This window comes from Amblyomma mixtum, chromosome 3 (genome assembly GCF_055824585.1).
Source record: "Amblyomma mixtum isolate Tamu chromosome 3, ASM5582458v1, whole genome shotgun sequence".
Lineage (NCBI taxonomy): Eukaryota > Metazoa > Arthropoda > Arachnida > Ixodida > Ixodidae > Amblyomma > Amblyomma mixtum.
The window spans coordinates 53,012,598-53,029,509 of NC_143014.1; the positions used below are offsets into that span (position 1 = coordinate 53,012,598).

General features: G+C 42.4%; 1 protein-coding gene across 6 annotated transcripts in view; it reads left to right on the plus strand.

Moving 5' to 3' along the window:
• Nucleotides 1-16,912, plus strand: part of LOC149350215 (oxysterol-binding protein-related protein 6-like) — a 158,604-nt gene that overhangs the window by 110,138 nt on the left and 31,554 nt on the right. For all 6 annotated transcript variants that reach the window (XM_089579179.1, XM_089579176.1, XM_089579178.1 and 3 more), the window contains exons 4-9: nt 1,331-1,582; nt 2,650-2,703; nt 2,793-2,906; nt 6,027-6,186; nt 15,779-15,913; nt 16,444-16,538. In XM_089579179.1, coding sequence (XP_089435305.1) covers nt 1,331-1,582; nt 2,650-2,703; nt 2,793-2,906; nt 6,027-6,186; nt 15,779-15,913; nt 16,444-16,538 — 810 coding nt within the window. The remainder of the gene's footprint in view (nt 1-1,330; nt 1,583-2,649; nt 2,704-2,792; nt 2,907-6,026; nt 6,187-15,778; nt 15,914-16,443; nt 16,539-16,912) is intronic.

Consider the following 16,912-nt stretch of genomic DNA (forward strand, 5'->3'; position numbering starts at 1 on the left):
TCTCTCACGCTGGGTTTGGGTGTTGTCATCTTCATCAGCTTCGTTGGCCACTGCATTAGAGTAGTAAGCAATCATCAGAGCACAACACCCCACATGCAAAACTGCCAGTCTTGACTGGGTTTGGGTATTGTCGTCTTCATTCACTTCCATTCGGGCGGTGCGAATATATCAGCTTCATTGGCCACTGCATTAGAGTAGTAAGCAATCATCAGAGCACAACACCCCACATGCAAAACTGCCAGTCTTGACTGGGTTTGGGTATCGTTGTCTTCATTCACTTCCATTCGGGCGGTGCGAATATATCAGCTTCATTGGCCACTGCATTAGAGTAGTAAGCAATCATCAGAGCACAACACCCCACATGCAAAACTGCCAGTCTTGACTGGGTTTGGGTATCGTCGTCTTCATTCACTTCCATTCGGGCGGTGCGAATATATCAGCTTCATTGGCCACTGCATTAGAGTAGTATGCCATCGCCGCAGCCGAACACCCCGTGTGCATGCTTTCGCATTCAGAGCTCGTAAGTAGTCTTAAGTGCCCTCCGTAATTTTTTTTAGTAGATGTCTATTTTTTCTAATATCGAATAGTTTGGGATCCAAGGGAAAAAGTGGTTATTCATAACTTAAGTATTTCAAATAGAAACTACAGTTTTAGCTCTTAGCAAGCTTCTTTTTAACCTTCACAGTTGTTTAAATAATGTGTTTCTGGTGAAATCTCGCTTCATTCAGCTTATATGACAACCGGTTCTCTGTTGAAGATAGATTTATTGTTTATCGTGCCATAGGGTAGAGTTGTGTGGTTTTCTGACTGAGCTGCATTGTTTGATGTCACAAAAAAAAAAAAAGGCATTCGATTTGATTTGATGATGTTTCGGCTACATCTTATCATGTTAGCCAAGCTTTGGCTGTCACTTATGGAGCAAGCAGTTGCTGGTTTCTTAAAAATTTTTTCCCTCGTACTGCCTGTTATCACCTCACTTAACGTTATGCTTATTGGTTACAGCTGGAATACTGATGTATAGACATATTTTTTCTGCATAATACTCCTGTGCATTAGGAAGCAAAAAGTTCGAATTGGTGATCAGGGCTGTTTTGATTTCACTTGTTTTTTCTATGCATTGAAAGGTGAGTAGGCCAACCAAAGTTTTGAAACCTATCTAAAGGGCAAATTATCCTTGTACAAATTGTTGCGAGCCCACTGTAGTATGGTACAGCAGAACTGAGATGACAGCGTAAAAGATGAGGTAGAAAGCTGTGGCAGAGGGGCACGCTTCCTCCAGCTAGAGTTTTGATGGTTTGGCTGTGCTGTCCTCTTCCATGCTGTGTTGCAGGAAGCCAGTCCTGGCCGTAGCAGCCCAGCCTCCCAGCAGAGTGAGCCTGGCAGCCGAGCAGCCCCAGATGTGGCAGCCGCTCGACCAGAAGCCCCAGCGGCAACCACAGCTGGTTCCAGCCGGCGCCGCAGGGCGGCTGATTGGGAAATCATGCAAGGGCTGCGCACAGGCCAGCGTTGCGACGACAAGCCACGAAAATTCGAGGGCTATCTGCTTAAGCGCCGCAAGTGGCCTCTCAAAGGATGGCACAAGGTAACATTTCTACCCACTAGGATAACAAATGGAGACGTGAATGATGGATATATGTGACATAAAAAGCAAAAATTCAAGAGTGAATACTTCAGTGATACATCGGTGATACTTCAGTGATACTTCAGTGATACTTCAGTATCACTTTTATGATGAGTCTGTAGGAAGCGTTCATGTCGCATCAGTTACCAGAGGCACTTGGGCTGCACAAGGGCCGCTGTCACTTTAATAGCAACCTTTGGCCTCTAGCAGGTGATGCTGGTATGGCTTTGAGAATGCTTGACAGTTTTTGGCACCAGGTAACACTAATTTCCTCTGTGTCAATAAAACTATAAACAGTCTGCTTTCAGTAACATGCTTTCAGTAACCATGTACTATCACGATGGAAAGAAACGCGAACAATGTGGCGCCTACATGCTCCGTTGTTCGAATTTTTTTTTATGGCGCTTTTACCTGGGTGGTAAGAAAAAGACATAGTCATCTTAAAATGTGTCACTGACAACTGTAGCACCTTTTTGCTACCACCGAAGTAAAAGCATGTTTAAAAGAAATGCAAACAGTGGCGCGCCTAGGTGCCGCTCTGTTCGCATTTCTTTCCATCGTGATAGTACATAATGTGCATTTGGGCAAACAGTGTGATAAACTGCATTATGTGGGCGTGCTACTGGCCTTGATTATGGTGAAGTATGCTAACTCTGTATGTCCAGTATGAGCTTGCAGAGAAGAGCTGATTGCAGCTTGAGCTTGAAGATGTGAGGGGTTTATTTCTTTATAAAGTCAGCACTTAGTTGCTCTTTGCAATGCATTGTGCAGTTCTGCTAAAATGGTTCAGAGTTGTGTTGCAGGTTACTCTTTTGTTTTATGTTGTCATGATTGGCTTGTATTACGCTGGAAATTGCTTTTGACATGGCTTGTTCTGTCCTGGCCTTTATTCGGTTGTCTTGTTTTGTGCCATGGCTCTCAAATGCGCCTGTGGCTTTCCATTTTGACCCATGCCTAGTATGCATAGTCTCTGTTTTGAATGCATTACTTAGTGCACACCAAACATGTTTTCTGCCTTTTCTTTGTAGCGGTTCTTTTGCCTTGAGAAGGGGATCCTAACATATGCAAAATCTTCAACAGATGTGAGTATATAATGTTGTGCTATTGCATGTTATGTTCAGGTTGTGTTAGCTTATAATCGACACCTACATAATATGCTTCCTAAACGCAGATGGCGAAGGGAAAAAATCATGGTTCTGTTGACCTTGGTCTTTCTGTGATTTCCACCAAGAGCAAAGGACGACGCATTGACATAGATGCTGAAGAATTCATCTATCATCTAAAGGTGAGCATTTTTGTTACCTGGCCCTGTATGAACATGAAACAGGTGGTGTGCTCCAGAAAGTGAGAAAAAGAAGTGCATGCTTGAGATTTTAATATATTGAACATTAAAATTTCTCATTGTATGTTGACGGTGAAAGTGGCATGACCATAATTGTGGTGGCTGACAATGATGCCGACTGCAATCATTAAACTGCAAGATTCCACTGTAGCAGCAGTTAATCACTTAACATCGACTGCATCTTTGTGTAGTAACACTGAGGGGGGGGTTCTGCATGCTGTTAAACAAGGTTTCATGCCTGCTTTTACTTTGTTTTTCTTCTTCTAGTAATATGAAAACTCGTTTAATTAAGAAGTATTGCAGTCCATCAACAAGCTTTGAAGTAGCGAGGTTCTACTGTACTTGTGTTAACATGTATTTTTGAGTGATAGGTTACCATGTCTTGTTTTGTTGCCCTCCCGGACAGCGACTTGCCTTCTTTTTATCCAAGCAATTTGGACGGGTATCCAGTCTTTCTTTTTTTTGTCAAGCTTGATCTAGATGGTAACTGAAACGAATGTGATTATCTTTGTTGAAGCTGAAAGCTAAAAGAAGCTGAAAGCGATGGCTATGACATCAAAGGTCAGTACAGGTCACGTGAGGCATAAGAAAAACAGTGATATGATCGCTGCTTCATCGTTTTAATGCACACGAACACTAAAGCCAGCCTGCCTAAAAAGCCAGAATACGAGTGAAGAAGGGGCGGTTATATTTTGCTGTAGTTCTCATTTTTAACGTGACCTATGCGGACCTTTGACATCATAGCTGTCACCCATTTGTTGAAACTGAAACCGGAAGCGGAAGGTGAGAGAAGAAATTCGATTATAAATTATTTAGCGGTCTGTCTTGATGTGTGTTCACTCATGGCTAAGATTTTTTGGTGCGCAGTTTTGCTCGATTTTCGTTATCATGTTCATGCATTAAAGTTTTGTTGACTGAAGATTTGCATTGTCATTAGAGCACACTGTCATGAGTACCACTGCTGTGCATTTTTAGGCGACCACTGCACTTCTGTGCACTCCTGAATGCACACTTGAAGCGACACCGGCGGTAGCTAGAAGCAATGCTGGTCTGATAGACTATCCTTTGGGATTTATTATCATGAGTTTTTCTGCTTGAAAAGGTGTCTATGTAGCTGAGATAATATAAGATGAATCCTTTATTTATACCCACACAACATGAGCAGGCACGTTGCATAATTTGGTGTTGTACCAAAACTCCCTGACATAATTCCGATACCTAGCATAAATCCACCTGGCAAATCAGAGAAAACGCCAAATCTTTCGGTAAATCACCGAAAATGAAAACAGATGAAAACAAACTGCTTTTCACACTTATTGGATGGCTCTTTGTGGCAATACTATTTATATAAACTTATGGTACCTTCATACTGTTTGCCATAACGCCTGTTTTACAATCATTCATGCTAATGGCAGCCTTAATTGAATGACCCTAAGAGTTTGTGCATGGCTTGTGCTCCTGAATTAACTATTTTGGCAGTATTTCCTGTTGAAATAGTGGTGCATGTCAAAGTGATGAACTAATCATGGCCGGTGTAGATAGAAATCTCTTCATCAGGTGTAGCTATTAGAATTGTTGCATGGCATCATTACTGTTCCGCTTTTACGTTATTTTTTGGCTTATACAAGACCTGTTCTTAGTATAAATAATGTATTTGGAATCTTAGGACACTAATCTCTCAGTGTGACTAGATTCAGTAGTCGTCTTCAGTGTCTCTCAATGGCCATTCGCTCAACAAAGGCCCAACCAGACAGGACGGTTTTGCTTACCAAGTCAGTTTTAAAGAAACAGCATTTGACAGCTTTGTATATTGTAGGAAAGAAATGCTGTAGAAGTTAAATACTGTGAAACGTTACTAGTGCATGTTACCTAGTCACTTGCAAAACTTTTTATGATTATTACTGTCTGGTTGGAATGAAAATTCTGCAGATCTTACTGTCTAGTCAATATTGAAGCTCTGGAAACCATCAGATCTGTGTCATCTTTGTTGAGTGCTGTGCTTGTGCAGTTTTGCTTCTTGGTGCATTTTCGTGGAGAAAAATAGGAAATATCTTACTGATCGAAGACACATTTTTGTTGAAAAAAATGCTTTTTTGAACAAATGTGGGCAGTATTGCTCAAGGTTGTCTGCTGTCGTGGTTCGCAAGCTGTGCCAAGGTATTAATTAATTATTTGAACAGTCATTTTGTGCGAAGTCTCATTTAAAAGCCGTACTCACTTAATTGTATGTTTTCTTGTCGCTTCATCCCATGTGCATGTTTTGTCTAGTGTAACAAACAGCATTTGCTATGCATGTTCTACCTGTTCCGTATCATGTGTGGACTTGCAGCAACCACTTTAATATGCCATATGGCTGCAGCATGTGTATAAATTTGGCAAGTTTAGTAAATGTTGTGCATTGATAGCCTGTGTGACAGTGGTGCGAGAAGCACTGTACCAACTGGCAAGCCAGTGCCCATACTGTGTGGCTTCTGGCATCTCACTTCGAAAGGTTGTGATTGGTGCGTACACAGCAGGTGGTAGCTAGTGCGAGTGATGGGCATGGTCCATCGCAGAATGAATTTGTGTCACTTCCCACAGTTCAATTGAGATGAGGTTATGATGTTATTTGCGATCTGTCATAAAAAAAATGCAAGGCGCTTTTTTTAAGAGAAGAAGTATGGTGTTCCTGCTCCTTTCTTCTTTGATGCCATGAAATTGCTCTCTCATGCAGCCAAGCCACGCAGTGACCTCGAAGCGTGTGCGTGGCTGGGTGATGCACTCTCATGGCTGTCTTTCTTTTTTCTTTTGTCTTATCATTGTGTACATGTAATCCATGTCCTCTCCAAGCTCTCAGTGGAGAAAACAAAAGCCGATAGGTTGCGACAGCAGTGCCATAGCTGTAGTATTCATTGTGATGGCTTTCATTCATACTATGCAAGTATTTGTTCTAAGTGTAGCTGTTACAAGGGGGTCCGACTGTATTGGACAGTCTTCATGGAGGAGCCTAGGCAGACCGTGACGGTAGCTAAAGTCAACATTGGGACCCAAGCTGTTGCTTTAGTGAAAATGCTTGATTTGCAGGTGAAAAACCAGGCGCAGTTTCAGCAGTGGGTGTCCCAGTTGCAGCACCACCGGCTATACCGGCAGCATGAAATAACGTTTGGCAGCCGGGAGGCTCCCAAGATGACCTCTCCGGCTGCTGAGGACTCTGGCACCCTTCCAGGAGCCAACGGGCCATCAGGTGCGTTGACTCTTTGTAGCTGTTCCCCAGATGGCAGCCCAACTTGCCGTCGTCACCACTGCTATCGTGAGCTGATGCTGAGTGCGCGCACCTGCACCCAAGTAGGCTTTGCTGGCTCTGTTCTGGGGCCCCAGGGCTCCTCGCGCACGTGCAAGTGCTTAAAGATGTCAGCAAGGGACGTTGCAGCTGGTGAGAGCCCACAAGTTGACACTGCTGCTGCTTCTCATCTCCCGTCTACAAGTGCAAGCGGCAGAGAGTTCGAGGCTGTGAAGAAAGAAGTTGCTTCAGATGTGAAAGGGCCTGAGGACTGCTGCACATTGGTTGTGGCCTCCTGTGATGGATCAAATGAGAGTCCATTGGCACTAGGCACAAGTGAAAGTGCTTCCGAGATGTTGCCCAGTGTGAGGAAGGACATGGAGCCAAAGGTTAGCGCTGAGGCTTCAGATGATACAGCCCAAAGCAGCAGCATTGGGCGAGGTGCCATGACCTGTGGCATTGACACGGACACATTGGTTGTGACATTTTACCCTGCACTTGGAAGTAACTTTTCAGATTCTATGACACATGGAAGTTCTACTGAAGATATGCCATCAACCCACATTTTTGATGAACTCCTCTTCAGAAATGCCAGTGCAGCTCAAGTTGATAATCATAGAGAAGGTCACAGAACTATCGGTGAAGAAGAACTGTTTCCAGTTGACCTAAATTCACTGGCTACCCGTCATGGCAGAAACTTCGGTGGTTTGCAGAGGTTAAGGCAAGGCACTAATGTCGGTGTTAGTACTGAGCCAGATGTGGAAGTTATTGGACGGGAGCATAATGCAAGGGTAAAAATTGTGGGACATACCCATCCTCGCGTGCTTTCGCAAGGACGTAAACAGCAGCCTGCAAGTAGGCCCACCCCACAAGTAATCGTGGGCACAATGTCAGCAGATAAATCAACTGTGACGCAGCTAGGTCTTTCCGAAAGAGCTCCCCAATCAGAAACTTCTAAGCAGCATCAAGAAGGTGCATTGCTGTTGAATGACTCTAAATTTGGGAAACAGAATGATCTTGAGGCTCATGGAAAAGAAATTAAACCACAATTACTCGATGGCATGACCTCGCCAGGTGCGTCATGCAGTAAAAATGCAGCAAAATTGGCCTCTTGCGATCTCCCCCAGCCTACATCAGCATCACCTGTAAGGAGGCCATCAGGCTTAACCTTGCCTCTTGGTGATAAAAGCCAGGTTGGCTCAGCTGAAGTGGAAAGAGTTCATCCCAATGACACTGAGGGTGTAGGCAGCCTCGTGCCTCAATTAGTGCTTCGGCAGACAGTCCAAAATATTGATGCAGATAGGGAGGATTTGTCCCTGTCATTAGGGTCAAGGTTGTGTCGTGACATAGAGCAGCCTAGAACGATGACATGTCTGGGTGGTGGTACGGGAACGCCAAATGAAGGACCCTCCCATAATCAAGAAGAGCTAAGTTTAAACTGGCTATTAGACCCAGTGCAATCTAGTGATGACCTTGTTGAGGGCGTTGACACTAAGCCAGCTGCTTCAGAAACAGCACCTGTGATAGTTGGTGGTGAAACTGGAGCTCAGGCCCCTGGGTCGTCACGCAGTTTCTTGATGTCAGGAAGCCAGTCTGGCATGAGTTCTACGCAGTACTGCACTGCGCTACCTGAACAAACTGGATCAGAGCCTAGGGACAATCTGCAAACATTTCTCTTTTTGCAGTCCGACAGCAGCTTCTTTGATGACTTTCAGTGCGCACCCACCGAAATCATGAAGTTTAATCATAGCCACTTTGATAGTCTCCCAACCTGTGATCACGGCAGTGAGCACTCTGCCTAAGGGCTGCCATTGACTTAGAGTCTGGTATGACGTGTATGGTTGTAGGATTATAAAGTATTTTTTGTTGCTTTTTCCTGGGCACTGAATAAATGTGCCAGTTACCCAAGGACTGGCGCTTGCTAATTTCATGTAGTTTTTTTGCTGCTGTTTGCCTACAGTGCATATTTGATAACTGAATCAGTAGATAGTCAAAAGTGTGCAGGACAGCTTGTTTTCTGGCAGTTGTGTTTACTTACAAAGCAGAAAATGAAAATTAAAGGCAGGCAACATTTACAACAACAATCTCACATCAGTAAAGGTAATGTAGATTAGTTGAGAAGGCTAAGGCAGCATGACTCACTTGAATGTTCCTGTTTTCGATGTCTTGCTACTTGGAATTATGAATGTCCAATATAGCTAATTGTCCCTTGTGCACCTGAGGTAGAAGAGGTATCGCATTTGGCTTCACAATAATGTGGATTTGTGTGCATGAGCCTTCAGAACTCTCTAGGCTGTATCATACAGTAGAACCCCGCTATAGTAAACTCTGGTATAGTAAAAATTCTGATATAGTAAAGTGAAACTGCGGTCCCATTTTGCCTTCCATATACTGTGCATTTTTTTTCGTTTACTATTAGTAAAGATTTTCTTTTTACAAGGAACAGCTGTAGAAAAGAGCGTCTGGCCGTAGTGATGTACTTCCTACGGATTGATGACATCGCGACATGCGCGAAGTCTAGAATTATGAGGCCAACGTTCTAAAGCAAATATATACCGAAGACGACAGAACGACGCTCTTTGAGATGGTTTCACCACCAAGCACGAAAGCTGCAAGAAGCCATCTTTTTGAAGGCCACAAAAGCGCATGGCGTGCACGGAAAAAAAAAGTAAAGCTGGCTGGGAACATAGAAAGGAGGCAGTGCGGGTTGCTGACAAAGGAGTGAAAGTAAAAGTCATTGGTGAGTTGGGAAGGTAAGGAAAGGGTGAATGTTTGCAGGGTGAAGCATGGGGAAGCGGCGGTTAGAAGCGGAGTTGCAGCAGCACTGCGGGGGCTGTTTTGCCATGCTTGACTGGTTTTCACATGGAATCAAACTCTCGTTGTATTCATGCAAATGTGGTTCTTCCACAGGATGTAAACGAAATCAAAACTTAACGTAATATATGATTGCTGAAAATAAATAATTATCAAAGGGACGATAAGAGCAGGATGTAAGGTGTTTCCGAGTGCTTCTTTATAAACCAACACTTTGTGCTTAGTAAGTAGGCAGTTAATTACCAGAGAGCATCCTCAGAGCCATGCCATACTAACGTAGTACAGACCCCGATGTAGTAAAGATTTTTGCTGGTTCGAGTTACTTTGCTGTAGAGGGGTTCTACTGTAGTGTAGAGTAGCACAGGCAAGGCATTTCGTGCCACCAGAACATATTTAGGGTCATGTCATTTCATCTCAACACTTGCATATTTTGCGATGTGTGCATTGTGCTTGTGTGCCCTTGTGTATCAGGTTACAGGGTGCAGCTGTTCGTGCATTTTCTCCAACTATCTGCCACAGTGACTCAGTGGCTTTGGTGTTCAGCTTCAGCGCCCATAGCTGCTGTATTCAATCCCACGACCATTTCTACTTGCTTCTACAGTTGAAGCTTGATATGTTGAATACGATATAACAAATTATTGTTGATATTGAACTCTTCTAGACTTCCTTGCAAACACGTGCAATTTTTTACGTCATGTGCAGAGTGCAGTTGCGTGTAAAACGGACATATATTGAACTTCCCAGCACTAAGCCACACCTGCTCTGGTGGCAGGAGGCATGCTCTTCTGCACTATGTATGTGGCTGTTGGTGGAGCGGCAAGCGCTTGCACTATGGTTTGCACCTTTATCTTGTACTCGCCAAGAGTGTTATGGAAGATGTAGCGGCGTGGAGGGTTGGTTGTCAGGCGGTCATCAAGCGTTTGCATCTTGCAGTGACCGTCTTGCGATGCAGCTGCCTTACTCAGGTCGGCTGTCATGTGGGCGTTGAAAATGGCGGCAGATTTCGTACTAATGTATACTTTTCCACGCAACACTGCTGTGATGCGGGGAGGCCACCCTAGCTGGTGTTTTTCTGCCACCACTGCATGCTGGTGTTGCTGTGCAGGGAAGCCAACCTAACGCTTTTGATGCTTTGTTTATTTGCATCCTCTGGGACCATTCACGAGCGCCTTAGAATTGGTGCTTGACTCAAAACAAGACCTTTCCTTGATTATAGTAAGGGCAGCCTGAGTTGCCATCTCTTCCCAGACTAAATTGTGCTGCTGTTGTGTGCATTATTGATGAAGTTTTACATTGCAAATTGTGTATCGAAATTTCAAACGATTTTTGACCTGTTCACTGTAATGTGGTTTGATTTTACCCAACTCCTACTTCATGATATGCCAGTGACTTCTTTGATAACTGATGTGCTCAGGCCTTGTACTTCTTGTGTGTATTGTTGGCACCACAAGTTTATGGGGTGCAAGTGTGCGGAAAAAAATATATATTTCGGCACAATCACATAATCCAGTCGCCTGAAATCTATCACAGTATGAGGGGAGTGCATGCTCTATCCGCTGATAACAGCCACGCAACTGGGTTACAAGGCAGAGCTACAATAAATTTTTTTCTGAGAACGCGCATTCCGTAAGCCTGTGCTGTCAATGTGAAAATGCAAATGCAATGCAAATGCAATGCAATGCAAATGTAATGCAAATGCAATGCAAATGCAATTTGCAATGTGCCTATGGCAGTAGTGAGTGACCCATTGGTGGTTGGTCATAACGCGAGTCTGGGCTTCAACAAGAACAGCTACCCCAGTGTGAACGCATTGTGACATAAAGGTTCAAAAATCTCAGACGCAATTTTAAGCGATATCTTTAAGAGTCCTGTCCTGCAGAAATTCCGGTGGCGTCCGTTGCGCATTGTGAAAGAAAAATCCAGATTGGTCTAAAAGGTGGCTATGCCACACATGAAGCGGCGGATTTTAAAAGTGATAAAACATTAGAAAACTGGTGATTAGAAGGTCACAATATGACTCAAACAGCATTACGGACATGTAAGTATATAAAGTAAATAAATTGCTCTGAAAAGAAAATTGGGACAATTAGTCAGGAGTCGAAACCCTGACCTTTAGGTTGTGAGTCGAACACGCTACCCATAGGCCACGCAGGCACATTCGTACGGCTTGGTCAAAGTGGCGCTTTATATGTGTGTCATGTGGTTGTTCGCATGATATGGAAACAGTGTCCACATCTGCATAGGCAAAAGGAGCCAATGCCGGGCCCCATTAACGCTTTTGCGTCATACCCAAAAAGGCGGATCTTAAGTGTTCCCCAAATTTTTTTTATCTTTTAGTTTGTGCATTGAGGACTGCTTCTATAGGAAGCAAACAGTAGAAGTAATGCTGTAGAATGTAGTTGCATTTTTTTTTTAGTAAAATGTGTTCAGAGTGAGCTGAAATTGGCTGTGAAAGTTGTTTGGAGTGATGGCAGTGAGCTCTGTGTACAGTGTCCAAGTACAGTGCAGCCACTTTTAGAAAAGTAGTTGTGGCTGGCTAAACATATCCTGCAAAAATAATCAAGCACCTCAGTTTAGGTTAGTCGAGTCTCATTGAGAAGTGATCACAATGCGAATGGGCACTCTGTTGTACTGTGGCACTGCTGTGAATAGACCCTTCCTGTTGTAAATGACATCAAAGGGGCATGGCTTGGTGGGCAGGATCTGTCATTTTCACCTCTGAAACAGTTTTGCACGTGCCACATTTGCACTCGTTACACCTGCTTTGCCCGTTTGTCAGAAGCTGCATGTTTTGCCCGTCGGACCAGCCACACGTGCGCTGGTGACGTAGGCCAGGAGAGAGCTGTTCTCTGTCCTGTCAGTATCGTTGACAAAGGTGATTTGGGCCTCTGTAACTTGGTGCCTCATGAAGCACTAAGGGATGTTCTTTATTTTTGAATTCCCTGTAGTTTGTTTTTTATTGTATTTGTGTTTTTGTTTTTGGGTAGACACGATATGGCTGATTTGGGTGAAGTTAAAGTGCGTACTGTTAACTGAAGACGGTGTTGACACAGTGCTGCTTGCAGGTTATGAAAGTCGTCAAAATGGCATTCGAAATGTGTAGTAGCAAAAGCATAGGAGCATTCCAAACTGAATGATTGTTTTTTTTTTTTTTTTTTTTTTTGCTGGTGAACATTGGGGATGGGGACAGCTGCCGTCCATCGCAGAATTTTTGCAGTTCACCTAAATCTTGACCAAATGATGAAACAGTCCAGAAGTGATAAAACAGTCCAGTTGGGTTTATAGTGCCCGTCTTGCAATATTGGCAATCGTTTGCACACGTTCTAGCAGCAGACATCATCATTACCAGTACCTACATATCATGTCTTTGAAGTTGTGAATTTTCTTTGGGTTTTTTATGTGTACTGGAGCTTTCTTGTTAGCCTTTTTGTGTGGTATGCTGATGTGTGCAATAGGTTGTACTGTAAGTATTTGGCTTGGAAGCATTATTATTGTTTTATTTTGTTTTTGACTGAACAGCCCGCCTTTTGAAGTAAACTCAGTTATATTTGACTCGTTTTATTACTATTGTGCAAGATTTGTTAAAGATTTGTACTTAAGGGGGGACCCTGGTTTTGAAAAGAAAATTTTATTAATCTAGTTATAGTTATGAAATTTTCAGGCCACATGTATTTTTGTGCGCTGATTTTAGATAGGCCATTTAATTTCGTGTAAAACAATTCTTGAGGACTTGTGCAATTTTTATGCAAGTATTTTGCGGAAAGTTTTGAAGAAAATTTGCTGCAGGAAACTTGCTGAAATGCATGCCATTGGGTCCTCTTGACACCAAGGAATGCAGTAACGGTAAAATTATCATCCTGGCTATCATAGAACTTAAGTTATAGAGTACTGAAGCTGCCAATTCAGAAACAGGAATACATACACACTTTTCTTCTTATTTCTGAAGTGACAACTTCAAAACTCTATAACTCAAGTTCTATGAGAGCCAGGATGATAATTTTACCCTTATTGCATTCCTTGGTGTCAAGAGAACCCAATGGCATGCATTTCAGCGAGTTTCCTGCAGCAAATTTTCTTCAAAACTTTCCGCAAAATACTTGCATAAAAATTGCACAAGTGCTCAAGGAATTGTTTTACACGAAATTAAATGTCATATCTAGAATCAGCGCACAAAAATACATGTGGCCTGAAAATTTCAGAACTGTGACTTCATTAATAACAATTTTTTTTTCAAGACCAGGGTCCCCCCTTAAGCTTCTTCCTTGAGATCTGCTCAAGCACTTTTGCACATGAAGTGTGCTACTATGCTTCAAATTTTAAACATATGGGAATACTATGGTAACCCAAGCAAATGCAGCAATTCTAAAGGCAGCCATAAATTCGAGAACACAATGAGAAAACGGCGTGTTGACATGGGACACAAGAAGAGGCGACACTACACAGAGCTCCTGTTTGTTGCCCTGTGTCAACTCTCTGTTTTCTCGTAATATTCTCAAATCTGCACTAAGTAGCCCATCTACGTACTGTTGTAAGTGGCTAGAAATATTTCACCCTACTTTAATTCCGCATAATTCTGGTGCTGTTTCTTGTGGCTTACATGAATACAGTTCTCTTGCAGTTTTTCGCTTGTAAGTACTTATGAACTTGTTTTTGATTCAAATTTTCTTTTTTTTTTGTCTGCTTTAAGCTTTTGTAGACTTAGATGGTGTTAATGTGGAGGTAAGGGTTTTGATAACTGTCAAATGAACTAATAGTTGTGGAAAATGTGTCTAATAATGAGGCTTGTTGATCAGTATTGTCTATCAGTCTGCTGTAGTTACGAGCCTAGGCAGCATTAAAATGATTTTAGCTGGGAAAAAGTTCCCTCTTTGCTGAAATATGAGGAAGCATCTAATTCATTTAGTTGACAATTTTTTGCTTAGCTGTCGGATAGCACGTGTCTAGTTTAAACCACTGCATTATTAAGGCTCAAGTTTTATAAAAGAAATTGCATTGAAGTTCATTACATGCAGTGTGTGGCTATGTCACGTGCCTGGTAAAAGTGGTGCAGCTCAAAATAGGCCCTTAGTTGTCATTAGTCGCTAATGGAGTCCAGAGCCGGTATAATATCATTCTTTTCACTTGAGTCTATTTCATTATCATGCACTGTACCAAGTGCCTGATGCAAGCAAGAATGAGGGGTGGCAGCATCTCGGGTAATGATGAGGGTAATGCAGTTGTTATATTATCTTGGCCCAGGAGACTTGCTATGCAGGTAATGGTGTTAGAATTCCTGCATGGCAGTGGCCATTGAATAGAGGGAGTTGGCAGAGTGCAATTGGGAATCTTATAGGCTTTGTGGAAGGGGAAAGGAGACAGCTTGTAAAACAGTGTGCACTTGGCTTTTGTGCTGGTAGCTAGTGCTGCTATCACATATTAAGAAGTGCTTTTCTGTTTCATTGCTGTTGCGACAGGCAGTGGTGTATTCAGGCTTGTTTTTACTGAATGGGAAAGGAGGAAATGTGGTTAATATGTCAAGTCTGGCATTAAACCTCCTGAGTTGGGACTGGCAAGAGTTGGCGAGTGAAATTTGGGGGAGTAAGCCAGTCCAACAATGGTTGTGGATTAGAGTGATGTAATGATTGATGAAAGATAGTGTGTAATGAGGATCCCAGCAGTGCTCTGAGGATGGGTATTCATTTCAGTGGGAGATTTCAGATGGTGAAATAGACCTTGGCTGTAATGCACAGTAATGTAGGTAACTATAGATATGGATTGTAGATTGCTCGTTTTACTGGTATTCCGTCAAAAAAGTTGTGCGATTGTGTAATCATCAGCTTTGCATTTTCTCTGAGGGTCCCAAGGAGTTTGTGGCATGTGTATCATACATATCGCATATTGCAGGTTGGCACATGTGATATACATGAATGCTGCTGCTGGATGCTATGTTTTATGGGAAACCTGTGCGCGAATGGACTAGCAGTTTTAGGAAAAGTACTTGTGTAAAGTAGCACACAACGCCAGGTACAGTTTTGAAATACAGGTGTAATCATTTTAATCCTTCATTTACCTCTTTTTTTTTTTTTTAAATTTTCAGAAAGAAATAAAGCTACCATAATCTGCATTGCCTCTATAGTCATACCTACCATAACCATATGCTATGGCTGCCATAGTTTACATTCAAGACGACTTAATTGTAACAATGCTCTGTGTTCTTGAACGAAGGGCTTGGAAAAAAAAAAAAGAAATCAGAAAAGGAGCAAGAACTAGTTGATTTCCCTCCTGCCAGTGCTTGTAAAACATGCTGCCACCTTATGTCAAGATTTAGAGTTAAAATCAGACAAATAGATGGTATTATGAGGTTTTGAGAAGAGGTTTGCTTTTTCTTTTTGTCCTCATGAGTTTGATAGTAAAGTTTTCACATATCCTAGTTTGCTTTTTTGTCGCAGTTTCCTGTGGATAGTCAGCAGATGAACACAGCACCCTTTTGCAACTCTGTTGTCAGCATTAAAATAAAATAAGGCATATTACACATTTTTCGTACATATTCTTGTTATATAATGGAAGCGTTGGACATTAAAAGTGCACTTTGCTGCACTCAGTGTCAGCAGCATGTGTACCATTCCTTCATTGCCTCCTTCAGAAGGAGAGAAACAGTTGAAGGATGCATTGAACTATCTGTAGGTGTGTTTGAACTTTGCAGCACATGACCATTGACTGCTGCTTCTAAAAAGGCTTGGGATGTTTTGTTTTTGTCTTGCAGGCTTCGAGCTCAGCAGTTTGTCCTCAGCTATGCTGCTTGAGAATTCCCGCCTAATTCGCAGCCCATTGAACCAGCAGCAGAGTCGTGTGGCTGCCTGGATCTTGGACTCATCCGCTATTGACCATGGAAACAAAGGTGCTGTTTTTTGTTTATCAGCTAGTGGGACTAATAGAAGTTGGAAGTTCTTTTGTTGTGGCTGTCTTGAATTGAGCAATGTAGGAATGTCAGCAGTGTCATAATGCAGAATTTGAGTCATGTGAAGTTGATGTATCCTGTGCAAAGCAACATGAGTAATGCGAAATAACTATTAAGCATTCCTTCCACACACTTGCTTCCTTCTACATGTACATATGAAGCGAAAAAATTATCTCCTATCTTCTACTGGTTGACCAATATGTATTGTCCTGTATTTTTTTTTTTCATTTGTTTATGCTTATTTGGTGAAGTGACCTACTCTGTGTTATAATTTTAATGGGGTTACTGTTTGCACAGGCTTTTTGCAAGAAATTGAGATAATCCTTCGTTAATGGGACTGTAGTATTGTTGCTTGTGTGTCTCAGTTTAGCATAACTTGCTTAAAGTTTATAAAACTATTGTTACTCTCATTCTGATTACTTCCATACTGTTCTGCTTAATATGGACTGTCTTGTGTGCTCCCATAACAGATGCTTCAATGCTTCAAGAAAAGTTGTTCCATTTGGCCAATCTTCTGCAGCTGATTGAAAACAGTCCAAGCACAGTGTCTTCAAATTACCTGGAGGTGGGTTATTACTTTTCTGCCTGAAAACTCAAAGCATTCTATGCTGCTTAAATTCAGATAAATGTCTTGTATGTGGGATCGTATTCAATTAGTATTGCAAAGTACCGTGGGGACTAAGACAGTAGGGATACACATGCGGAAACGAATCTGTTCGGGATTGTGTCAGGATGCTGGCAGTGAAGTATAACAGTAGACATAAAGTAAGAGATTGGAAAGGTTAAAAATTTGCTTGTATTTCTTTTCTTTTTTTGCTTCATAGCACGTAGCCAAGCCAACTATAGCACTTGGCTCACCTGTATTCGATGGAAGTTTGAGCTTTTCCTCCTCACACTAGAAAACAGCAAAGGAATGAATGGCGGCCATTATGTAAAATT